At 62.3% G+C, this 24,890-nt stretch overlaps 1 protein-coding gene and 1 non-coding gene across 12 annotated transcripts; one reads left to right on the top strand and one right to left on the bottom strand.

The window, feature by feature from the left end:
• Positions 1-846: 846 nt before the first annotated feature.
• PLXNB3 (plexin B3) lies at positions 847-17,269 on the bottom strand. Of its 11 annotated transcripts, none has more exons than XM_053201861.1 (36): positions 17,129-17,269; positions 15,589-15,712; positions 12,811-13,851; positions 12,240-12,419; positions 11,426-11,554; positions 11,243-11,343; positions 10,568-10,697; positions 10,211-10,367; positions 10,014-10,122; positions 9,807-9,921; positions 9,597-9,722; positions 9,409-9,525; positions 9,006-9,099; positions 8,753-8,922; positions 8,365-8,516; positions 7,999-8,104; positions 7,173-7,303; positions 6,739-6,915; positions 6,434-6,629; positions 6,054-6,293; positions 5,790-5,951; positions 5,558-5,709; positions 5,294-5,394; positions 4,985-5,208; positions 4,669-4,847; positions 4,310-4,376; positions 3,799-4,126; positions 3,562-3,665; positions 3,378-3,471; positions 2,870-3,048; positions 2,542-2,702; positions 2,168-2,315; positions 1,870-1,955; positions 1,721-1,796; positions 1,530-1,604; positions 847-1,223 (listed from the first exon to the last, which is right to left on the bottom strand). In XM_053201861.1, exons 2-36 carry the CDS (start codon positions 15,706-15,708, stop codon positions 1,119-1,121), a joined length of 5,832 nt encoding a protein of 1,943 aa, XP_053057836.1. In that variant the 5' UTR covers positions 15,709-15,712; positions 17,129-17,269; the 3' UTR covers positions 847-1,118. The 11 variants fall into 11 exon arrangements, 9 of the variants coding, with proteins under 9 accessions (XP_053057836.1, XP_053057837.1, XP_053057838.1 ...); XM_053201862.1 differs by having other exon boundaries at positions 1,870-1,934; XM_053201863.1 differs by having other exon boundaries at positions 9,006-9,075.
• Positions 17,270-24,543: 7,274 nt separating this feature from the next.
• Positions 24,544-24,647, top strand: LOC113597406 (U6 spliceosomal RNA). Its single transcript, XR_003418171.1, has one exon. It is a non-coding gene; the product is annotated as a U6 spliceosomal RNA (small nuclear RNA).
• The last annotated feature ends 243 nt before the right edge of the window (positions 24,648-24,890 follow it).

Raw genomic sequence — 24,890 nt, 5'->3', positions numbered from 1 at the left:
TGGTCTCCCCTCCAGCTCCTCAGCGCCCGGCCATCCCTGCCTTCCTCCCTGCGTCCACCAGCATGTGCCACGTGCCCACGTGGGAGGCACAGGGACCCATCTGCCCTGGCCCTGCCCTCAGGGGTCCTCCTCCGGTGGGGCCCACACAAGCCCCCAGCTCTAACAGGCCGGTGACAGAGGGACCTCCAGGTCAGGCAGAGCCCTCTGGAGCCTGTGACTTTGGGGCTGCATCCGAGGGACCAGGAAGAGTTGGTTGCCCAGCAAGGGGTGGGTGGGCGAGCTTCCAGGGCGGTGCAGGACCCGGCTGGGGTGAGGTCTGCAGCAGGATAGGCCGGGGGCCCCTTTGGCCACAGAGGGGTCGGGGGTGGGGAGAGGCAGGGAGGCCCTGGGCGGCCAAGGGTCCTCACGGAACCCGTGGGCGTTTGTGTGAGATCCTCGCAGAGGCTGACGGGCACTTTTGCTCTTTGGAAACATCACTCTGGCTGCTCCCAGGAGGGAGCAGAGGGGGCAGGTGTGGAGCGGGGAGGCCAGCTGGGGACTGTCGGACAGTCAGAAAGAAGCAGTGGGGGCTCGGCAGTGACCGTGGTGAGGCCAAGATGGGAGACGCTTGGTCCTGCTGTCCCTGGGCCAGGAACGAATTGGTAGGGGTAGGGCAGGGTGGCCGTAGGTGGGGGCGGGTGGGCCAAGGGAGGCGGTGAGGGGACAGAAGAGAGGAAGGCCCGGCGGGGGGGGGGGTGCCGGATGGCCCTTTTTCCTCGGGCAGAAGTCACAGCTGCGGGGCCGAGGGGAGGACCAAGAAGGGAGGCACTGAGTAAACTCTCACAGGGACAGGCACAGGCTGGGGGGTTTTCTAAAAAGATGTATTTCTATTTTATTTCCAGATGTGATTCTCCAGCAAGCAAATAAATATAGTGGGGGAGGCGGGGAAGAGAGGTAAGGATTACGATAAATTAGAAAGAAGCCGGGGTAGGGGAAGGAAGGGCGGGTGGTGGGAGAGGTGGCAGGGAGCCCCCTGGTGGGCACGACCCCCTTCCGCGCCCTGCCGGCCCCTCCTCGGCTGCGGGCTCCATCCGGGCAGCGCTGCTCCTCTCCAGGCCGCTGGGCCTCAGGTGACCCGCTCACAGGTCCGTCACTTTGTTCTCCACCAGGGCTGCTACCTGCTGCAGGCGGCAGGCCAGCTGCATCTTCTGGCCCACGGGATCCTCCTCCAGGGCACCGATGATCTGCCAGGGCAGAAGAGGGTGCCCTGCCTGAGGCCTCTGTGCTCCGCCCATTACCCAGGGCCGTGCCAGCCTAGGGGGGGGGGGGGTCCAGCAGGAGCTGCCCCAGGCCTCCCCGAGGAATCTGGACAGAAGCCACGCTCCTTCCCCAACCTGGGCCCTCCCTCCCCCCCCTGCCCAGATTGGCCCAGACACCTGCTTCCACCGGCAGGGAGGATCCCCGGGGCCTGGCTCTGGGCTCTGGGGCCGTGGCCCCCCCCCCCCCCGCCTCGAGCGCCCCTCCCCCCACTGGAGCGCCGCAGGCCTCACCTGGTCGTAATACCTGTGGATGTGGTTGTAGAGCTCTTGCAAAGCTTCCAGGCAGTGGGGGGCTGATGTGTAGTTCTGGGGGCAGCACGTGGAGGGGTGAGCCCCGGCCTGGACCTTAAACCCCAAACCTCCCCCCTCCACCCCGCCCCCACCCGAACATGGAGGAGTGCGCCCCCTGGGCTGCGCCTCACCCCAGAGAGCTCGGCCAGAGCCGAGTTCATCTCCTGATAGCTGGCCGGGGAGCTCTGGCGGATGTCGGAGTAGTATCTGGCAGGGGAGACACGGTTAGGCGCGGGCAGCCCCCACCCCCCAGTCCCCCCCCCCGGGGCCCGACACCTACCTCTCCACCATCTGCTTGTAGCGAGGGATCTCCCGGGCATACAGCAGTTTGTTCACTGGGGAGTCCTGCTCCGGGTAGGGGTGGGCCTGAGCGGGGAGGCAGGGGAGCTCCGGCCCTGTCACCCTGAATGCATCACCGGTGCCCTCCCCCACCCCCGGGCCTCCCGGCCCGTTAGGCACCACCACCCCAACCCCACCCCCAGGCCCGCTCAGGGCTGGGTACTGAGCCTCCGTGGCGTGTGCCCTGAGCCTTTCCTTGTCACCCCTCTGGAAGCTACCAGGGCCGGCTCTGCCTTTACCCGGCCCACTTTATGCTCCGAGATAGTGCAGGAGTCGATGAAGGTTTGGGCGATGACCGCCAGGATGGCGTCCACGTTGTCTGACACGCGCACGTCAAAGATGAGCTGTGGGTTCTTCAGGGCGTTCACCCAGAATCGCAACAGCAGGCTGGGGACACGGGTCGGCCACAGGCATCGTCAGCCCAGGCCTCGGACCTGAGTTCCGCAGGGAGCTGTCTTACGAGTCCGTGTTGGGGGCGGCCAGAAATCCAGGGTGCGTGACACCACACGTAGGTTCGCGTCCTGGCCCTGTGGCCCCCACCCCGGGCAATGTCCTTATCCCTCTGGGACTCCATGTCTCGACCGCATGGGGGCGGGGACAGTAGGCGAGGCACCTGTTAGTCTTCCAGATGTGCAAGGTCTCCGGGTCCTCAATGCCATGCTTCTCTGCCAGCTCGTCCAGGAAGTCGAACAGGTACTTGACGGCTATGGGCACGGGCCTGTTCACGCTGAGGATGGCCTGGAACGTGTCGTCCACAAACTTCTGCAGCGTGCCCTAGAAGGCATGGGAGGGGCCGTGCGGGAGGCCGGGGCGGGCTCCGTCAGTGTGTGGGGCCCCTCTACCTCTCAGGACCACGCCCTCTCCGCTGCCCAGTCAGGGCCCCCCTCCGGGAACCTTCCCAGCCTTGTGGCTCCTCCCTCCAGCTCCGCAGCTACACCGACCTTCATGGAGAGCAGGCGGGTGAGGTAGATTTCTGGAATTGCCTTCGCGCGCGCCCGCTCCCGTTCTCGCTCCCTCAGGCTGCTGCGCCGGGCCTTAGCCCCTTCCGGCTCTTCGGTGGCTTTCACCAGGTGCCAGAGGTGGACCCCGCCCTCCTCGCCATCCTCCAGCATGGGGGTGTCTGAGGGCGCAGAAGCCCGGCCTCAGTCCTGTGCCCCTGCCTGCTCTCCCACACCACCGGCCGGGGATGCCCAGCCTGGGAAAAGAGAGGCAGAGAGGGTGGCAGCCGAGGGGCTCGCTCAGCCCAACACCCCGTGGTCCCAGAGCTCCCCAACCAGGACGAGCTTGCGCCTTCGTCTGCCCCAGGCCCTCGGCCCAGCCTAGAGCGTTCGCTTGCCCACTGGCGCGGTGTGGGGGACACCCAGGCAAGGCAGACGGCAAGCCCAGGGCTCCTGCCTGCCCACTTCAGCTCTGGGGCGCAGATGGGCGCATGGGGGCCGCAGGACTCACTCTCCCCCAAGGGGCAGCTCTGGGCCAGGCTCTGGGAGACGGCGCCTCCCTTGTGCAGCTGGGGGATGAGCCTCACTGTGGCTCCGTCTGGGACCTGGTGGGGCGATGAGCAGAGGCTGGGCTCCCTCCCTGGCTGATCCAGAGATGGGGGCCTGCCTCCCCCCAGCACCTGCCCGCCGGTTACCTTGTAGTGCTGTAGGGTGTTGAGTCTCTTCCAGTGGTTCTGGGTCACCGAGGTCAGGTCTTCATCTGACAGGGTCAGATGACCAGCGAGACCCGAGCGCCACTCTGGGGGCACGTGGGGAGGCCGATTAGCCTGCAGCCTGTCCCCCAAGCCTGCCATTTGAAGCAAGGCCCGGCTGAGCATCTACAGGTGGGAACAGGCCCATGTGGGGACGGGTGGGGGGGTGGGCTCTCTCACCGAGGTCTAGGGCGTGCACTGAGGGCCTTTGGGAGAAGGGGGTGCCCTTGTAGACTTGGTCCAACACCTTCTCTTTGACCTGGGTGATGGTGTCTGTGTCGAGCACCCGGGCAGGCACGCGCTGTGCCGCACCGCTCCCCGCGGCCCCGCCGGCCCTGGGGCCCACCAACACCATCAGCGTCAGGGGCCGGAAGTCCACATCCTCCCGAAGCAGGCGGCTGTCATTCAGGGTCCGTTTTGCCTTGCCGGTCACGGCGTCCACGGGGCCCTTGTCCACCTGGTACTGGATGGCCCGGAGGAGCATGTACAGCGGCTCACCGGCCACCTCCTGCAAGCATCGGGACGGGCCCGTGTCAGCTCCGAGGGGAGACGCCTCCGCCCCACGCCTTCCCCCTTTCCAAGCCCTCGTAGCCCGAGGCCCCGGGGAGAATTGGGGCCAGGTCCGCGAGGCCACACGCAGCAGCCCGCGCGTGAAGCGAGGGGACGAGGTGTCACCTGGGGCGCCCCTCACCTTCAGGAAGGCGTAGAGACAGATGGACAGCCAGTTGGTAAGCAGTTTCTCTACCATGGTCTCTGTCCTGGGGGGAGCAGGCCCCAGGTCAGAGGGGGTGGTGCTGCGGGGCCACCCCGTCCCGGGGCCGAGGTGGGCAAAGGGGGGAAGCCAGGGCTCTGTCGCCTGTTGGTCCCCTTTGCCCGGGCCCCCGGGAAGGATGCCCATCTACCTCCCTACCGGTGCCTTCTGTCCTGGCCTGCCTGCCTCCTGGGGGTTCGCGGCCCTGCCCAGCCCCAGGATGGGGCAGGGCAGGCGGGCAGCTCAGCGGGGAGTCCCCCACCCCTGCTCCCGGGCCCCGTGGTCGGGCCAGAGCCAACCTGCGCAGCATGAGCTTGGGGTTCTTGTGCACGTAATGGGCGGCCAGGTCACTTAGCAGAGTCCTCATGATGTCAGTCAGGTACTCAAGCTTGCCGTGCAGCGCCAGAGACAGCAGAGAAGCCACGTGGCAGCGGTCCCGCTGGGAGAAGCCGGGCTGCTCCTCCAGGGTGTGGATGAGCTGTGGGGGGGGGGGGGGCGGCGCGGGGCGGCACTTAGGGGAGCCCCGCGTATTCTCCCACCTTTGTGCCCCCACCCGCTGCCCGGCCCCGCCGCACCCCCACCCCCGGGCACCCTGCCCAGCCGCATAGTCCTCACCGTGAGGAGGAAGAGCTTGCTGTTGAGCAGGTTGGAGAGCTGCGTCAGGCCCTGGCGCACGGGGGCACGGCGGCCCTCTTCGCCAGGCCCCTCGGGTGCGGGCTGCAATGGGCAGCCGCCGCGCCCTGGGAAGAAGACTCGCTCGGCATACGTGTGGTAGTCTAGGAAGGGGATCCCGCTGGCCTCCAGGTCACTGCTGAGGTCGGTCATCTCGGTCATCAGGTCTGCGGGCCGGGAGTCACCCAGGTGTGGGCTCGGGCCCAGCTGGGCCCTCTGCCCACCACCCCCTCCCCACGGCTCCCACCCCACCTGTGAACTCCTTGCGGCACTGGTCACCCACGCCAATCTCCAGGTTCTCCAGCTGCACCAGAACCTTCTGATAGTCCCGCAGGGCCTGCTTGCTCTTGTGCCTGCAGCCCGGGGACCAGGTGTTAGCCGCGGGCCCGAGCCTGGGGGGGCCGAGTTCACCGAGCCAGGGTGGCCAGCTGCCTGGAGGCCTGCCGCGGGGGGGGGGGGGGCGCCTCTGCACCAGCGAAGGGGCAAGCTCGCGCAGGGGTCGCAGGGCGCTCTCACCTGTACATGAGAGTGAGGAGGAGTACAGCGGCAATGAGAACCGCCGCGCCCATGCCCAGGCCCACCTGGGCCTCCACAGGGAAGGCGGACAGAGGGGGCTCAGTCTCGTACTGGACGGGGCCCAGGGCCAGGCGCACGTTGCCCATCTGAACCTGGGGGGACGGGGCTCCTGAGTGCGGGCCTTCAGGGCTCCGCCCGCCCAGCCGCCAAGGCACCCAGAGCCCTGCCTCACCACGAACTGCGGCAGGCTACTGGAGCCGTTGGCTGGCTGGGGGGCCCGCGACGGTGGCTCGCAGTAGAGGTGGGTGAGCGTGAGGGTCTTCACCAGGCACTCGCCGTCACCGATGTGCACGCGCACCTCCTCCTTGCTGATCCCCAGGTTGAGGCCCTGGCCCTGGGAGACACACGGGGGGAGGGGGGGGGGGGGAGGCTCGAGCCAGGACAGCCAGCCTAGGCGCACGCTTCCCGCAAAGAGCCGGCCGGTGGAAGCCCTCACCTCCACGTCCAGGACGTTGCCCGGCTTGAGGCGGTAGGGGCGGGCGGGCTCCTCGCGGCTGAGGGGGGCCAGGCGGGGGTTGGGCTGGTACAGGAAGTCCTGGCCCCCGCTGGCGCTGGCGAAGTCTACGTGCACGTTGTCTAGGGTGAAAAAGACCCGCTGCGGGTGCGCCCCGTCTGGCACGGCAGGGCTCTGGCACAGGAGGAGGCTGGACGAGTTGACGGAACAGACGGTGGAGCACTAGGAGGCAGCCGGGGGCAGGACCAGGTGGGGTGAGCTGGGGCTCCCTCGCTCGCTCCCTGGGGGCCAGGTGGACCCCGGGCCCCCGTCCTCCCTCCGCGGGCACGACCGGCCCCGCCGCCGGCCCGTGGGGCGCTCACCTGCAGCAGGCCTCCCTCGAGCTGGATACAAGCCTGGGGGGCTGCAGCGGGGGCCCCGCAGCTCCTCGTCGGGGTTGAGGCCGGGGGCCGGGCCCCTGCGACCTGCATCTCCGCCGGGGCCTCCAGCCACACGGACAGCAGGGGCTGCCGCACCACGTCCAGGCCCGTGCCCCTGGCTCGGATCAGCCGCCCGCCCCTGTGCCGGGGCGGCAGTCAGCAGGGGCGGGGCGCGGGCGGGAGGCCCCGCCCCCGCCCCGCCTCCCCGGCCAGGTGCGGCGGCGACCCCGAGCGGACTGGGTCCTCACCCCCGGAAGCTGACGCTGGGCTCTGCCGCCACAAGCTGGGGGTTGGCGGTGTAGTGGAACGGGCTGGTGGGCAGCGTGCGCTGGGCGTGGCCAAACACCACTCGAACCACAGCTTCTCCTGGGCTGGCCTGGGACATGGTGTGGCACACAATGGCCTCGGGACACACCGGCTCCCGGCTGCAGGGTGGGGAGGGGTCTGGCATCTTGCGCTCTAGCCTGGGCCTGGCCACCCCACCAGACACCCAACGTCGCCTCCCTCAGTGAGGGCACAGGGTACTAGGGATGGGCACAGTGGCCATTTCTGTTGCACTTTGATGGGGGCTTTTAGGGAGCCCTGAGTCCACTGCCCCCAGTACATGAGGGGACAGTGAGGCCTGCAGGGAATGCCCCGAGCTGACAGCAGCCAGCTTGGGGCCAGGAGGAGAGACACTCACATAGGACAGGGTTGTCCACCCACAAAGACGCTGACGTTGCCTCCTGTCTGCAGGTGCTGCCCGTGGATGGTGAGCTGGGTACCCCCTGCCTGGGGGCCCCACTGGGGGCTCAGGCTCAGCAGGACGGGGTCCTGGGGGACAGAGCAGCCTGGGGCAGCCATGGCAGCCTGGCCTGGCACTCACTCACCTCGGATCTGGTCCCCAAGGCACTTGTGCTTCGTCACCCGGGCCACCGCCCACCACACCCTCCTTCGGAACCCCTGTGTCAGGGCTTCTGCAGCCCCGTGGCTCTCCTTCTAGCTGCCCTGCCCTCGGAGGGGGCTCTTCTCTCCTCACTGCGTCTCTGCCCCTCGGGACGGCCTCCTCTGCCACGGCTTACACCTCCCAGCCCCCCACCCCCACCCAGCCCTAAACCCTGAGATCCAATCACCACCTTCGGGCGCCGCAGAACTCCCGATACTAACCGGGCCCTGCCTCCCTCCGCTCCCGCCCTGGGCTTCCTGGCTTCAGAATTAGCCCCAGTGGATGGCGGGGGCTCAAGCTAGTGTCTGGAGGCGTCCCCGCTCTCCCTCACTCCCGAGCTGTGCCGGCAGGAAGCTCCAGTCCCTCACTGCCCTCCTCCCCGCACCGGGACAGATGCCACCACTGTCCTCGGCTCAGGGGCCTGAACGAACAGTCAGATCCGCGGCTTCGCTCCTGGATGAGTGGCGGCCCTTCGTGCGACCTCCCAGGCCAACTTTGAAAGCCTCACCTAGATGTCCATGCCCTCCTGCCCCTCCCTCCTACTGTCGCTCTGTGCGGGGACCACCCAGGCGTGGGCACTGACCTGGTAGGTGAAATGCTGGGTTGAGACGCCTGGTGGCCGATTCTTAATGGCCACTTGGACTGGCCCTGTGGTGCCGTTGGGGGCAGGGGATGTCACGCACACAATCCTGGGGAATGGAGACCCGGTGGCTGGTCAGGCCCTCCCTCAGCAGGAGCCGTGGGCCACTCACCGGCCACTGCCTAGGACCTGCGCCCTCTCGCTGCCAGCTCCCCTCTCCTTCCCTCCCCTGGCTCATCTTCCTTTGGCGCATCTGGCCCGGGCCCACATTCCTTGGCTCCAGGCCTCCCTTCTCTGGGCAGCCGCTCTCTGAGGGCCTCCCCGGGAGGGCATCCCTCCCCCGCCCCCCGGGCAGCTAGAATGCCTCACCGGGCAGAGGTGCGGTAGAGGGAGGGCTCAGGGCTGCAGGGCCGGCCAGCCACATTCACGGCGTCTCGCACCTCAGCAAAGTCCCTGCCCAGGTTGGAGCCCCAGATGGTGAGGGCCAAGCCGCCCTCGGGGGGCCCGGTCAGGGGCTCGATCTGCAGCAGGGAAGGGTGACGATGGAGTGTTCGGATCCCACATCTGACCTGCAGTAGGGGTGCCCAGCCAGCTGACCAGCCTGAGGCAGGACAGAGCCTCTAGGGCTCGGGGGCCTGAGCGCAGGCTGGTCTGACCTGGGTGAGGTCAGGAGAGTGGAGAGCATGGCAGGGCGGATGGGGAGGGGGTGGAAGGGTGGGCCGTGGGATGGGGGGCGGCAGAGGGGCTGGGGGCTCACTGCGTCGATGCTGGGCGTGGGACACAGCAGCTCCACGGCCCCGGGGGGGCATAGAGGACCGTAGCGACAGGCGGGCTGCCCGTGGCTGCACCACAGACAGCCCAGGCTTCCGTTGGCCGCCTGGCAGCGGCTGCAGTCGGGGTGGCCCACAGCACAGTCATACAGGGTCACTAGGGAAGGCCAGGCGGTGCACTGAGGCGCATCCCGTCTGCCACACGCCTTGTGCCACCCGCCCTGCCGTCCTCAAGCTCACCATGAAGAGCGTGGGCATTGTCCAGCCGTTGCCCCTTGCCCCGGGTGATATAGATGGGCACCGGGAGCTCCTGCTGGGCCATGGAGGGGTAGAACTGTGGGTGGAGGGTGGGGTCAGGCTGGGCCCGACTCAGGATGCCCCTGGCCCCTGTCTCCTCCAGGACCCTCCTCCCAGAATGGGTGCCTCGCTTCTGTGCCCACGTCTCCCGGCAGACTGCGAGCCTGGGGCAGAGGCTGTGAGTGCCATGTTCCCGCTGCACGCCCCGGGCCTACGCAGAGCAGGCCTCAGGATGGTGACAGGACACCGATGGCCCGGAAGGGTCTGCGAGGCAAGGGCCGTGCGGGGCCCCCGAGGGCTACAGAAAGTGTGTGGTGGCAGGTGAGGCTGTGGGGCGGCCACACACCTGCTGGGCCTGGCAGTAGATGAGGCCCACGTCCCCGGCCGTCTCTTCCAGAGAGGCCGGCAGCCTTCGAAGTTCTCCGGGCAGCTCCAGCCAGCAGTGGTACGAGGCGGGCAGGCTCTGGGAGTGGACGTCATCAGGACCCTGGACACGGTCAGCATCCCCCCCCACCATCCCCATCCCCCACTCACTCCAAAATGCTGAAGGTTCCGCACGCGCAGGGCCAAACGGCTCTCCCAACCGACAGGCACCAGGAGGGGACCCGCTGGGCCCTCCACCCGGGGACAGGCCCCTGGGCCACGCACCTGGACATCCGTCTGCGGAAAGGAGACCCTTTAGCCCTTCGGAACTTGAGGGGCCCGGGCAGGGCATAGCGTGGGTCGGGGGCTGGGCCCACCCACCTCCTGGGCACTGTAGACGGTCACCTCCCCCTCTGGGCAGTGCTCCCCGTACACACAGCGGCTGCTCCGTGGGCACCAGTGGCACCGCCAGAGGCTGCCCACACAAGCGCGGCACCTGGAGGGGCGGGGGGGGGGGGGCGGTGGCTGCTCAGGCTGGGCTCCGTCGGGGGCTGCCACCCCTGCCCAGCAGCCAGGCCCAGCACTCACGGGGCGGCCGCCTCCAAGGCCTGGACAGCGCTGCAGTCGTAGAAGGAGAAGTTGGTGGCGGCCACGGCCACGTCCTCAAACATCAAAGCCAGGGGCAAGGTGACGTGGTCTGGGAGGGGATGGTGGTAGGTCATGCGGCTCCTGCCCCTGCAGCTCCCGCCCCGGTCCCCAACCTCCCCGCCCCAGGGGCCCCTCACCTGTGCCTGGAGGGTTAAGAGGCAGCTGATCTTGGGGAGGAGTGATGCAGGCTACGTGGGGCCCTTCCACGTGAGCCAAACTGTCGTAGTCCCCAAAGGCGCAATGGAAGTATTCATCCATGGCCAGGGTGGGCAGCCGAGGGACAGACAAGGTGACCTGGGACACACGCAAGGAAAACAGAGCAGGCAGGGGCTTCTCGGTGTGTGTGTGTGGGGGGGGTGTCTCAGCAAAGGAGATGCTGCTAGGGCAGAGCAGGGGTGAGGGCGGAGCAGGGTGGGAGCAGAGACAGCAGGACAGGAGGCCGGGGAGGCCTGGGGGTAGCCCCCCACCCCCACCACCGCAGGCGGGCATCTTACCACGCCCTGCTCCTGGCGCGGGCGGTGGGCCGGCAGCAAGATCTGCACATGCGGGCATTGGCTGTCCTCGTAGCTCCACAGCCACTGGTTGGCCTGGGCTGCTCGGTCGCATTGGCCCTTGCGGGTACACCTGTGGGACAGGGGCCCGTTGGCCCGCCACGTGGGTCTCAGGGGGAGTGAAAGGGACTACGCTCAAGAGGAAGGGGCCAAGGGGGCGCCTGGGTGTCTCAGTCACTTGAGTATCTGACTTCGGCTCAGGTCATGATCTCACGTTTCATGGGTTCGAGCCCCGCGTCGGGCCCTGTGCCGACAGCTCGGAGCCTGGAGCCTGCTTCAGGTTCTGGGTCTCCCTCGCTCTCTGCCCCTGCCCTGCTCGTTCTCCGTCTGTCTCCCTCCCTCCCTCCCTCTCTCTCTCTCTCAAAAATAAATGAAACATTAAAAAATATATATATAAACATTAAAAAAAAAGAGGAAGGGGCCAAGCAGACAGGGCTTCCCGGTCAGTGTGCAGGCTTTGGGGGCCACTGCCGCACGGGGAAGGCTTGCCACCGGAGGAAGCCTGGCTGGGGGCGGGGCTGGCAAATTAGGAGGAAGCAGGCTGGGCCTCCAGGGGCAGGGTGGAGGCAGTGCCCTTGGGGCGCCCTCGGGCACACACCGCCTGTCGGCCGCGCTCACCTGCCCTGGAGGACGCACCAGCCGCACAGCGGGTCCCGGGCCTGGAGGCAGCTGGCACAGTCAGGGAACTGGGGGCACGCTGCCACGGGCACCCGGTCCACCTGCGGGGGCGGCAAAGGCCAGGGGCGGTGGGTGCGGGGACCCGGGGTGCGTGTGCCCTCCCTGCCCCGGGACAAGCCTCACCCGCTGGGCAGTCAGGACGTAGAGGTGGCTGCCCCTGCCGTCCACCAGCAGGTCTGGGCTGATAGCTGAGCCCAGAAGCCCCACTTGCTGGGAGTGGTACACCTGGCCTCGGGAGCCGTTGACAAAGACCTGGAGGGACGACAAGGCCTGCTCCCGAGATGGCCATGGGCCAGCCACTCAGGACACGTGCTCTCCTCTCGGTTGGGGCTCCCGGGAGGCACCCTTTCCCGTAGAGCCGGCTCTCCTTCCTGCCAGACCGGGGAGGCCGGGCCATGGGCCGTGCGTGGGAGTGGGGCGGGACGCCCTGTTCTGCCGGCGTCACCTCCCGCTTTGGGCATCACCCGGCCACCCCGGCTAAGGGCCTTGGGAGCCAGGGGCAGGAGGGCAGCTGTAGGGATGTGAGCAGGTCACAAGGAGGCCAGAGTCTGCCTCGCAGAGACCTCCGGGGCCAGGCCGGCTCTGGGGACCGGGCACTGCCCACCCTATCCCCGTGGCAATCCTGCCCGCCTTGACCGCTGGCTCCCGCTACGATCTGGAGCAACGGGGGCTGCCCAGGAGGTTCCTGGGAAGTCATCCTAAGTCACACACCTAGGCGTCCCAGGAGGCGGCACCCAGCCAGCCATCAGTGTGTGGCGTGGCCTTCCGACCTGCCAGTGGGATGCGGCCCGAGAGGCGCAAGGGACCTGGGGCTTCCCCGAGCAGGGCAGGGGCACCCCCAGTCAAGCCAGTGAGGCCAGGCCTCGCCGGGCAGTGTGGAGGCCTTTGGCGCTCGGGGCCCAGGGCTCGGGCAGCCCCTCCTCCGTCAGGGCCTCACCTTATGCAGCTGCCCCTGGGTGTCCCCCAGGACAGCTATCGTGTGCCCATCTGCCTGGAGGCCTGTCACGGCACTGATGGGCTGCCGGAGCTGCAGCAGCGGCCTGGCCTCCAGGGGCTGTCGGCCAGCAATGGGGCTGGGCGTGTGCTCGTCACCGCAGGGGTATGACTCGGGGGAGTCCTGGGTGGACAGGGAGGGGATCAGATTCCTGGAAGAGGCAGGAAGTGCCTTCCCCCGGGCCCAGAGCTAGTCAAGGCTGGAGGGCGAGGCCAGGGAACCCTGGGGGACCCGGGACAGAGTGGTCAGGCCCCCAGCCCCGTGTCAGGACAAGCTCACACAGCAGAGGGACACAGGCCAAGGGCAGCTAGGAGCCTGCCCCTCCCGGACATCCTCTAAGCAGCCGGTTGTCACCTGACAGCATCCAGCCACCCACAGCCCGGGACTACGTGTGGCGGTCCCTGCCTTGGGCCAAGAGACACCGCGGAGTGACAGGGACGGAGAGGCAGGCCAGGCAAGACGGGGCCGCCTCACGAAGGCGGCACACAAAGCCCGCGGTGACAGGGGCACTCACGGGGGGCAGGGCGACACAGCGAGACGTGACTCCATACTCCACGGAGGCCTCCTCCGTGCCGCTGGGGCCCCGGCCACCCGCCGTGTAGCAAAGGCGCCGGGCCCGGTCCATGCTCCCGTCCAGCTCAGCCAAGGGAAAGGCGCACAGGGCCGCCTGCGCCCCGCTGGGGCCTGCGGCAAATGCCCCCAGCAAGGTGGTCGGGGCGAGGAAGGCAGCCTGGATGAGGCCCTGGCCCTGGCAGGTGAGGGGCACCTCCACGTAGGAGTAAAGGTTGGCATCCCCGAGACAGAGCCGGGCCACGTAGGAGCGGTACTCGGCCTGCGCCCGTGCGCCCCGGCGGCGGAAGACGAAGTAGGCGGAGCGGGCGTTGGCAAAGGCCCCCACGTAGCTGTTGTTGTAGTCCGAGAAGTCGCCCACCACCAGGCGGCCCAGGCCCTCGCTGGAGAAAGGCTGCGGCCCGGCCAGCTGGCGCACGGTCAGGGGCGGCACCCCTCCCGACAGCTTGCCCGCCAGGCCTCTGGCCACCAGCAGGAGGTCCCGGCCTGGCGTAGGCACCACCAGGCCCACCGTGGCCACCCCCGGGGCATTGGCGGCCACGAACTGCCCGTCGCCAGGGTCCTCGGCCTGGTACAGCACCTGGGCCACATCGTCAAGGCGCCGCTTCTCACACACGCCCTGCCGCACCTGCCCGCAGGCCACGAGCTCCCCGGCCCGGCTGCTCACCAGCAGCAGCTGGTTGGCGTTGTCGGTGAGCCGGGCCTGCGGGCAGTCCGCCGGGTCACGGAAGGGCACGCAGTCGGGACTGTCGAACACAGGGCCGGTGACAGCCACGGCCTCCAGCTGCAGCTCGGGGCTGAGCTGGAAGAGGCGGTTCACGGCGCCCACGTAGATGGTGCCGCGGCCAGGGGCCAGGGCCAAGTGGTTGAAGGTGGTGTTGGGGGCGGAGAAGTGACGGGCCACGGCCAGGGGCGGCGGCGGGCACAGCAGCAGCACGAGCAGGAGGTGGGGCCCGAGGGGAGGCCGGGGAGCCATCACAGGTACCTGGGGGGAGAGCGCAGCCAAGCGAGGCCTGGTCGGGGGTGGGGGACGGGGGGGGGGGGGGAGAGCACCAGCCTCCACACCCTATGCCCGCACATGTCAGGGCAGTGAAAGACACCGACGAAGAGGGGTGGAGAGAGCACCAGAGGAAGAGGAGGATCCAGAAGGGAGACAGATAGGAAGGGAGGCAGAGGACAGAGAGAGAGACAGAGGGAGACAGGGAGAAAAGGGGCAGAGAGAGAGAGACAGAGAGAGGCACAGAGAGAGTATCCACGAGATGGGGAGAGGGTGGGCTGGGGCGCACACACACGTGTGCCCGAGGAAAGAATTTCTCTCATCTCCTACGTCTTAAGCATCTACATTGTTGAAGGACGGGGCGGGTCCTGAAAAGGCACAAGAACAAAACAGAAGGACTCTGAGCCACGGAGGGGCAGTGAGAGAGGGGAAAGGGCAGGAGAGGAGGGAGGGGCTGATGGGGAGACACCAGGGGAGGCAGAGAGGCTGCGGCAGCCAGGCAAGCGGGAAGGGGAGGGAAAGACAAGGAAGAGGACAGGGACGTAGAACAAAGGCTGGTGGCAGTTGTCAGCCTGGGGGCAAGGGGAGCAGGGCCACCATGCAAGGTGGGGGACAGCCACAGCACGAGAGAGATGGTGAGGGCATGAGAGAAACCTCGCCCTGGGCAGGCAGGGCCAGCTAGCTGTAAAGAGGGACCCTCTCCAGGGCGCCTGGGTGGCTCAGCCAGCTGAGCGTCCGACTTCGGCTCAGGTCGCGATCTCGAGGTTTGCGGGTTCGAGCCCCGCGTCGGGCTCTGTGCTGACAGGTCGGAGCCTGGAGCCTGCCTCGGATTCTGAGTCTCCCTCTCTGTCTCTCTGCCCCTTCCCCGCTCACGTGGCAATGGAGGCAGGGCAGAGGAGAGGGCTGGGAGGGGGTCAGAGCGGGGACTGGGGGACACCTGGGAGCCAGCCAGAGTGGGCACTTGGGGAGGCTGTGGGGAAGCACCGAGAGATGACACCGGGTGCAGGGGTAGAGCGGGGGCCCCAGCCCCGGGGTGCTAACGTGCAGGCGTGAGAGAGAGAGAGAGAGAGAGAGAGAGAGAAGGGTGAGCCTGCCTGAGGAGAGGGCACTCGGGGGCGAAGCCAGGCCTGGGCACCCCCACCCCCACCCATGTGGAGCCATTCGGAGCTCACGCTAAAGCTATCTCCCTTGGGCCTGTGGGGGCCCCGAGCCTCCAGAGGAGGCCGCCCCGCGTCCCGGCCCCTGCTCCACAACCTCGGGTCCCCACGGCTGCCAGGTGACGAGGCGACAGGAAGCGCCGGCTCACCACGCAGAGCTCCCGGGCGCAGAGCCGCAGAGAAGGGGACAGAGTCCAGGTCCTAAGTTGGGCTGGGGTCCTGCGCAGCTGGGCATGGCCCGCTGTCCCTGGGTGCCCTGCGGCTTGGCGGCGGAGACGCCAGCCCGGGCCCCGGGTGTGCCGGCTGGAGGCAGAGCCCCGAGGAAGGCCCTGGAGCCCCTTATCTCAGGGACACAGACAGGAAGGTCAGGCCCGGCCTGGGGACAGGGGCGTTTCCTGTGGACCCGGGATCTCGGCGGCCAGGCCCGGGCTGTGTGGGTGAGGGGAACAGACGCGGTGCACGGGAGCCCCGCGCCCGGGCTCCCCTGGACCACTGTGCCTGCCCTGCCTCGTACCCCCGCCCCCCGCCCCTGGCACCACGTCTGTGGACGGGGGACCCAGGCGCTTACCGCCTCAAAGAGGAGCGACAGAGGGGTCTCCTGGGCAGCGTGGCGCCGAGGGAGGCCCATCTCCTCAGTTTGGCCGGCCCAGGGCGGCGGCGACGGGCACAAGGCGGCTGTGGGGGGCATTGTCCTGAGTGGGAGGGAGACACTGGAGCCTTGGCCCCGGGGGAGGAGGGAGGCCAGGGGGGCCAAGGGCCCGGGCGGCTGGGCTCCACCGCAGCTGGCAGCTTTGTGAATAGTGGCCGGGCCAAGGCAGCCCTGCCTCCACCCCAACAATGTCCCCTCTGTCCGCGGGCCTGGGCCAGGGACTCACTGTCTGGTGCTCTCACCCCCACCCGGGCTGTTCGGGCCAGGGGGCTCCCCGCCACGCCCCACCCCCAGAGAGACACCCCCCGGGACCTGGGGACAAAGGACAGGGTTTCTTCGAGCCAGCAAAATGAGACCCACACGGCCGACCCCGGCCCACTCCCGCCCCGTGCCAGCCCGCGTGCGCCTCTGTGTCCCGCCCCCCGGGTCCCTGTGAAGGGCACAGGGTAGGCCACTGGGCCCCCACAGGAAGGTCAGGGCGCTGAGCCCCTGCGATGCCAGCCTCAGCCTTGGTAGCCTTGGTGCCCAGTCAAAGTGCCAGTCCTGGCCCTCAATGCCTGCCTTTGTCCGGGCTGGGGGCCGGGAGATGCTGACAAAGGCAGCCCGTCCAGGAGACCTTGCACCCCCCCCCACCCCCTTGGCCCGGAATAAGACTGTCCAGAGAGCAAGCGACCTGTGTCCATCCAGCCCCGCCCCGGGGGACTGGGAAAGTCGTGCCAGGTGCAGCATGATGGTAGGGGGCGGTGCCCGTGGCGGGGGATGCTGTGGGGGGGGGGCTGAGGCAGAGAGGATGCGCACGAGGGGGCGGGGGCATGGCCCCCAGGAACCCAGTACTTAGCCTCAGTCTTGGCAACTGGTTTCCCTCGCCCGGGGAAACACGGGCCCGAGATGGGCCTAGAAGTCCCCTCTGCGTGTGGGGCGCAGGAGGGGGTGGGAAGGCAGTGGCGACCGGCAGCTGGCTCTCTGGCCAACCTCACAGGGCACCGTCTGCACCCCAGGCTGGCAGAGCAGGGGCCCTGGGCTGTGATGGGGGGGCAGGTGCACACGGGGTGGGGTGCCCACTTTCTCCACGGTGCACCGCAGCAGCAGCTTCGGGGCAAGGTGGTGGCAACGGGGCTCACTGCCACCCGGTCGGGCCGGTTGGGTGGCTGTGGGGGTGGGGAGCCAGGCGGGCCTCCTCCCTACCCTGCCCCCTGCCCCCAGCCCCGCCAGCTTTCCCATTTGGGGGTTAGAAGCCTGGGGTCCCACCTCCCAGCTCCAGGGCGCCCCCCTCAGGGGGTGCCGTGCCCCTAAGGCCTCAGGAGGTGTTGGATCGGGGCGCCTGATGGCCTTTGCCCTCTCCAGCGAGTGGGCCCTGCAGACCCCCGGCTTCTCCCAGACCCAGCACGCCCCAAGGCAGCACCCCACGACCCAGCATCCCTTGCACCCCGCGTCCTCACCAGCCCCAGTTCCTGCCTACCTGGGTGGGCCGCTGGCAGGGGTTGAAGAGCAGCTGGCAGTGCCCGAAGTGCGTCCCCAGCACAGCCCTGGCCTCCCTCCCACAACGCAATCGCGCCCAACCCCACTTCTCCTGGCGGGGCCTGCCTGGGTTGCCCGGCCCCTCCCCGCCCACCCCTGTGACTGCCGGTGCAGGGCAGGGCGTTGCTGCCCTCTGCTGGCCTCAGTGGGCACCTGGCTGGAGCAGGTGAGAGCGGGCAGTGCCCTCCCGTTGGGTGGGCAGGCAGGCATTCCGTAGCGCCTACCGGGTGCCGGTCTTGGGCCTCGCAGTGGCGCCGTTCAGAGACAAAGCCCACTGCCACCTGATCCAAGGGTGTCTGTCCCGGGCCTGGGGGGCGGGGGGGGCGCAGAACTACGTGCCCACCGATGAGGCTCCACTGCTGGAACAGCTCATCTCTGGAGGACACCTCGCGTGGGAGGGAGAGGAGGCAAGTCTACGGGGGCTCAGGGCATCAGGGAGAGCTTCACAGAGGAAGTGAGATTTAAGCTGACCTTGAACCACACATTTCTGCTACTTCTGATGTCCTCCTGACCATCAGGGCTGCTCTAAGTGTTCTGCGTGTGTGAACTCATTCACCCCTTACCATGACCCCAGAAGGGGTACCCTGATTTTCTACAGTTCACAGGTGGGGAAACTGAGGCATGAGAGATTAGGAAACTTGCACAAAGTTGCAGGGCTAGTTAATGGCAAGGCTAAGAGTCAACTGTAGGGCCCCTGCACTTAACCAGCAGGCCACGTGGCCCTGAACTATGAACCAAGGCAGGCATTGGGCAGCAGGGGAGATGGGGACTGCCCGATGCCAGGACTGCAGGTGACATAGGCGCACGTGCCTCCCTGTGCCTGGAGCACAGTTTTCGTCGAACGGGATGCAGAGGTCAGCCAATCAGGGAGAACTTAGACTTACGGCAAAAGTCACCATGACCTTGTAAATAGCTCGGAATTTGGACAAGTGTAAGCTGGTGGCCCTGGGTGGAGAGCGTGGGAGAATGTGGACCAGTGGTGGCTATTGGCACGTGGAGAGGTGGGTATGCTCCAGATGTGCCGGAGGGGGCAGAATCCTGGAGACCTGGTGTTCCATGGGGTGTAGGCAGTGTGGGCAGGAGAATCCGGGGGACCCCTGGGCCCTTTCTGCGGGAAAGTGGCTCCCTGCAGGGCAGAGGTACGGGTGGAGGGGTGGGCGGTGCAGGGTAGGACGAGAGGACTGAAGGGCCTATGAGGTGAGAGATGGCCGATGGAGTTGTTGGGGTGTTAGTGTGAGAAGCTCGGCTCAAGGGGACTGGGGCACTGGGATGGATGTGTGTCGCTAGAGGGGACTTGGAAGCAAGACCAGGAGTGTCCAGGCAGGTGAGTGACCCTGAGCCCGAGGGCCCGCGGATGTGGAGCACAGGTGCTCAATATGTTACTGCCTCCCTCTCCGCGCCCTCCCAGGGGGAAGACGAGGTGCCCACAGGGGGCCGGGGAGGGATCTAGGAGCCCAGGAGGGCCAGGCTGTTGGGGAGGGACAGTGTGTGTGGGGGGGACACAAGGGCAGGGCTCTGAACAGTAAGACTGGAAAGACCATCCCCCAGCAGCCCGCGGAGCCAGCCGGCCCCCCAACCTCCCAACCCTACCCACCCCTCCGCCTCTGCACCTCACACACACGTATGTCCTGACTGACCTCGGGAAAGACATCTTCCATCTCGGCAATGGCAACATTTTTCCTACCTTTCCACAGAAGAAAATAAACCTGTAGTCGCACGGCACCGCTTTTTGTAAGTTTATTTATTTTTGAGAGAGACAGAGACCACAACCAGGGGAGGGGCAGAGACAGAGGGGCACAGAGGATCTGAAGCTAGCTCCCTGCCCACAGCAGAGAGCCCGACCCGGGGCCCCGAACCCGCCAACCGTGAGATCATGACCTGAGCCGAAGTCGGACGCTCAACCGACTGAGCCATGTCGGCGCCCTGCGCAACACGATTTTGAATAGCTTTGCGCGCATATGGCCTGCAAGGCCATCCGGAGCAGGTGGCGGCCCCGAGCCTGAATTTGGTGGCAACCATGGAGGATGTTTCCAGGTTTTGTGCGCTTGAAATCTCCTAGAAAGGGAGCCGTGTGGTGGGCTTCCTTCTGCCCACGACCCCTTCCCCTCACCATGGTCCTGGGGAGATGTATTTGTGCTGATCCTTGCCGATGGCACATTTATCAGCGTCCACTCGAGGGGTGGGGAGGTGGCCGTCGCTGGTCCGAGCACCCGGTGGTGCCGTGCCCGGTGTCCTGGCGCTGACTGCTTTCCCAGTGCCAGGCTCTCCAGACGCTGGCAGGAGGCTCGCCGGGTCACAGGCCATGTGCCACCGCCGTAATTTCCTACTCAGGTATCCTTCCGTCCCTCCGGAATGGGTTTGTTTGCATGTACCTTCTCCTTTTCCACATGGGGGCCTGTCCTCCTTGCCCCTGTGTTCAGCCCACCCCGCTCCACTGACTGTCCCAAGCCTATGTGGCCGTGGCTCTCTCTTCTGTCCTTTTGGTTGATTTCTCTACCTCTGTTCAACTTACTAAAGCTTGAAAGCTTCTTTTTCTTCTCTTCCTCCTTTTTCTTCTCCTTCGCTCTCCCCCTCAGTTGGCTGCTCCTTCTTCTCATCATCTTTCAAAATTATCTTGCCTATACTAGACCCTTTAGTTTTCCTTAAAAGTTTAAGAAACAGGGGCGTCTGGGTGGCTCAGTCGGTTGAGTGTCCAACTTCGGCTCAGGTCATGGCCTCACAGTTTGTGGGTTCGAGCCCCACATCGGGCTCTGGGCTGACGGCTCGGAGCCTGGAGCCCGCTTCGGATTCTGTGTCTCCCTCTCTCTCTGCCCCTGCCCCGCTTGCACTCTGTCTCTCTCAAAAATAAACATTAAAAAAAAAATTTTTTTTTAAGTTTAAGAAACAGTTTGTCAAGTTCCAGGAAAAACTCTGTTGGGATTTTTTTGAAGGGATAAATAGAGATTTTGTTCCATTTTGAAACCCTTTGGAGACTAGCTACCTCTAAAATTTTGTTTCCCCGTCTATGAACATAGCGTATCTCTATTTAATAAGGTCCTTTAAATACACATTTCCCCAAAGGACATGCGCATCATTTGTTACATGTCTCATACCATGATAAATGCTGTCTTCTTTTTAATTTACCTTCTGATAGCGCTGCTGGTATTACGTCTAGTAATGCTTTTTGGAGTCCTTTTGTGGATTCTGTTTGTTTTCTATTTATACAATCATGTCATCTGCCTAGTGACTACTTTGTTTTTTCTTCTGCAGTCCTTTTTTTTTTTTTCCTCAAAATGTTAATTTGAACTCTAGTTAGTTAACCTATAGTGTCATGTTGGTTTCAGGAGTAGAACTCAATGATTCATCACTTACATACAATACCCAGTGCTCATCCCAACAAGTGCCCTCGTCAATCCCATCACCCATTTTCCCCTCCCCCACACCCCCTCCCTGCAATCAACCCTCAGTTTGTTCCCTATCGTTGAGTCTCTTATGGTTTGTTTCCCTCTCTCTTTTTTTCCTCCCTTCCCATATGTTCACCTGTTTTGTTTCTTAAATTGCACATATGAGTGAAATCATATGGTATTTGTCTTTCTCTGACTGACTTATTTAGCTTAACATTATACTCTCTAGCTCCATCCATGTCATTGCAAATGGCCAGATTTCATTCTTTCTGGTGGCTGAGTAACATTTCATTTCATTGTCTATATGAACCACATCTTCTTTATCCATTCATCCGTCGATGGACATCTGGGCTCTTTCCATACTTTGGCTATTGTTGATAGTGCTGCTATAAACATGGGGGTGCGTGTGTCCCTTCGAAACAGCACCCCTGCATCCCGTGGATAAATGCCTAGTGGTGCAATTGTTGGGTCGTAGGGTAGTTCTATTTGTAACTTTTTGAGGAGCCTCCGTACTGTTTTCCAGAGTGGCTGTACCAGTTTTCATTCCCACCAACGGTGCACGACGGTTCCCCTTTCTCTACATCCTTGCCAACATCTCTTGTTTCCTGAGTTGTTAACTTTAGCCACTCTGACCTGCATGAGGTGGTATCTCAGTGTGGCTTTGATTCGTATTTCCCTGATGATGAGTGAAGTCGAGCATCTTTCCATGTGTCTGTTGGCCATCCGGATGTCTTCTTTGGAAAAGTGCCTATTCATGTCTTCTGCCCATTTCTTCACTGGATTATTTGTTTTTTTGCGGGGGGATGTTGAGTTGGATAAGTTCGTTATAGATTTTGGAGACTAACCCTTTATCTAATGTCATTTGCAAATATCTTCTCCCATTTTCCAGTCCTTTTAACTGTAGTTTCTTTTCTTTCGCTTTCTTCCCTGGATAGCACAACATGGAATCAAAGCAGAATGTTCTCAGTTTAACCGTTAAGTAGGATGTTTGCAGGCGGTTTTGCTAGACGCCTTTATGAGAGTAAGGAGACTCCCTTTCAGTCCTAGTTTGCTATGTGTTCAATTCTTATTGAATGCTTTTTCTCAGTGCATTGAGATGGTAACAGGAGTTTCTTCCTCTCACCTGTTAATATGGTGAGTTACAGTAATTGATTCTCTAATGTTAAACCACTTTTACATTTTCTGGGCTAAACTCAACCTTGTCATGGTGTATTCTTTTCATATATAGTTCGGGATTGGCCTTTCTTCCTTCCTCCCTTTATCTCTCTCTCCCTTCCTGCCTGTGTTCCTTCTTTCCTTTCTTCCTCTTCTTTCTTTCTTTCTTTCTTTCTTTCTTTCTTTCTTTCTTTCTTTCTTTCTTCTTTCTTTTGTCTTGTATTATCCTTGCTGAGTTTTGATATAGAGGCATCATAAAATGTGTTGGGAGAGCATTTTGCCTTTTCTGTTCCTTGGGACTATTGATCTGAGAGAGAGTTATTAGTTTCTTGAAGATTTGATAGAATTCATCTATAAACCTTGTTTTTGCAGTCTTTTGCCCCTCTTTCCATACATTTTAACCTTAAGAAATGTTTATTTTATTTTTGAGAGAGAGAGAGAGAATGAGCAGGGGAGGGGCAGAGAGAGGGAGACAGAGAATCCTAAGCAGGCTCTGGACTGTTAGTGCAGAGCCTGTCTGGGGCTCGATCTCACAAACCAGTGAGATCATGAACTGAGCTGCCATTAAGAGTCAGATGCCTAACCAACTGAGTCACCCGGACGCCCCTATCCCTACATTTTAAACTACCTATCCAATTTCTTTAATAATTATGGGACTGTTCAGGTTTTCTTGAGTCAATTTTTTTTATTGTGATAGAAAATTCATAAAGTTTACCATTCGAACCATTCTAGGTATACAGTTCAGTATGTTAAGTACACTTACATTGTTATGAAACAGATCTCCAGAACTTTCATCTTGCAAAGCTGAAACTCTATACCCATTAAACAACTCTCCTTTTGCCCCCCTCTCTAGCCCTTGGCACCTATCATTTTATTTTCCATTTTTATGAATTTGATCCCTTTAGATTCCTTGTAGAGGTGGAATCATACAGTATTTGTCATTTGTGCCTGGCTTATTTCACTTGGCATAATGTCCTCAAGGTTCATGCGTGCAGTAGCCTATGACAGGATTTCCTTCCTGTTTTAGGAAAGTAGTGTTGCATGGATAGACCACATTTTGTTCATCCATTCATCAGCTGGTGGCTGCTGAGGTTGGCCATTGTGAATAATGCCGCCATGATCATGGATGTACAAAAATCTCTGCTTTCAACTCCTTTGGATATATATCCAGAAGTAGGATTGCGGGATCATGTAGTGGTTCTAGTTTAAATTTTTTCAGGAACCTCCATACTGTTTTCCATGGCGCTTGCACCATTTTATAACTCCCAACAGTGCACACGTTTCCAATTTCTTCACATCCCTGCCAACACCTGATATTTTCCATTCTTTTTCAAGTTTATTCATTATATTTTGAGAGAGAGAGGCAAAGAGAAAGAGAGAGAGAGAGCAGGGAGGGGGCAGAGAGAGAGAGGGAGAGAGAGAATCCCAAGCAGGCACCATGCTGTCAGCACCAAGCCCGACACTGGGCTCGAACCCGTGGACCGTGAGATCGTGAGTCCAAGAGCCAAGTCAAGAGTGGGTCACTTAGCAGACAGAGCCACCCAGGCTCCCTGAGATCATGAACTGAGCCAAAATCAGGAGTCGGATGCTAAACCGATTGAGCCACCCAGGTGCCTCGGGAGTTTTATAGTCTTAGGTCTTACATTTAGGCCTTTAAGCCATGTTGGATGGGTGTATGTGCACGATGTAAGGTAAGGGTCCAATTTCATTCTTCTGCATGTGGATGTCCGGTTTCCCAGCTCTGTCTGTTGAAGAGATCATCCTTTCCCCCACTGAGTGGTCTCGGCACCCTTTCGAAGATCGTCTGACCTTCTCTGTCAGGATTTATTCTGGGGTCTGTGTTCTGTCCTGTCGGTTTGTCTGTCTGTCTTCATGCCACACCACACGATTTCGGTTCCTGTAGCATGTTTTGAAATCAGGAAGTGTGACTCCTCCAACTTTGTGCTTCTTTTTCAGCATTGTTTTGGCTGTTTGGGGTCCCTTGAGAGTCCATGTGAACTTTTGCATGAGTTTTTCTACTTCGACTTAGTTTTTGATAAACAGTATTTTATTAGGAGCATGCCCCTTTCGTCACAATTTTGCATTTGTTAGGATAAAGTCTTTTGGTTTTATTATTATGAAATTTGGTAGGTCAAAAGCAGATGGAATTGCTTAATATCCAGCTATCTTTGGCTTGTAAAAATGGCAGCTTCATCTTATCCGACGTAATACATACACAAGAGAACACACCAGTTCTGTGCACTGTGTAGAGAATGACGATAAAGCGCTATGCCTACATCCCCGCCATCCCCTGGAGGACTGCACTCCCAAAGCCTCTGAAGACCCCAAGTACCCTCCTCCTCCCTCAATGGAGGTAACCATGATCCCTCCATGTTTTTCTTTTTTTTATGTTTATTTGTTTTTGAGAGAGAGAGAGAGAGAGAGAGAGAGAGAGAGAGAGAGAGAGACAGAGCATGAGCAGGGAAGGGGCAGAGAGAGAGCGAGACACAGAATCCGAAGCAGGCTCCAGGCTCCGAGCTGTCAGCACAGAGCCCGACGCGGGGCTCGAACTCATGATCCGTGAGATTATGACCTGAGCCAAAGTCAGACACCTAACCGACTGAGCCACCCAGGCACCCTTCCTTGTTCTTCTTTATACTTATCCCAAATATGAATTATCCCGAAACAGTATGATTTAGTTTTGTATATTCTGCACTTTATATAAATGGAATCGTACCAGATGCAATTTTCTGTAACTTGTCGCTTTAATCCCATGTCACACTTGTGACAGAGTCCAGACTGCTGCACGGGGCTGCGGTTTCCTCACTCTTATTGCCGAGGGCTCACTGCGGCAGCACATACGCTGAAATTGGCGCGATACAGAGATTAGCATGGTCCCTGAGCAAGGATGGCACTCTTATTGCCGAATAGTTTCCTGTCCTATGACTCTAACATACCGTGTTTATTCTCCTGCTACTGGACACTTGGCTCGTTTCTGGCTTTGGCTTGTTATAAGATGGTTTATTTGTAAACCATCTGGTTTATTTGTAAAAGAGCTTTTCCAGGATGTGCCCAGGGGTGACATCCTTAGGTCATACATATGTACATCTTTAAGTCTACTGGATAAGGACAGATAGTTTTCCAGAGTGGCTATACCAGCTCACATAGCACCCCCCGCTCCGCGCC

The sequence above is a fragment of the Acinonyx jubatus genome, chromosome X (assembly GCF_027475565.1).
Source record: "Acinonyx jubatus isolate Ajub_Pintada_27869175 chromosome X, VMU_Ajub_asm_v1.0, whole genome shotgun sequence".
Classification (NCBI taxonomy): Eukaryota; Metazoa; Chordata; class Mammalia; order Carnivora; family Felidae; genus Acinonyx; species Acinonyx jubatus.
Note: the sequence above shows the minus strand (reverse complement) of the source record. Positions and strands in the feature narration are given on the sequence as shown.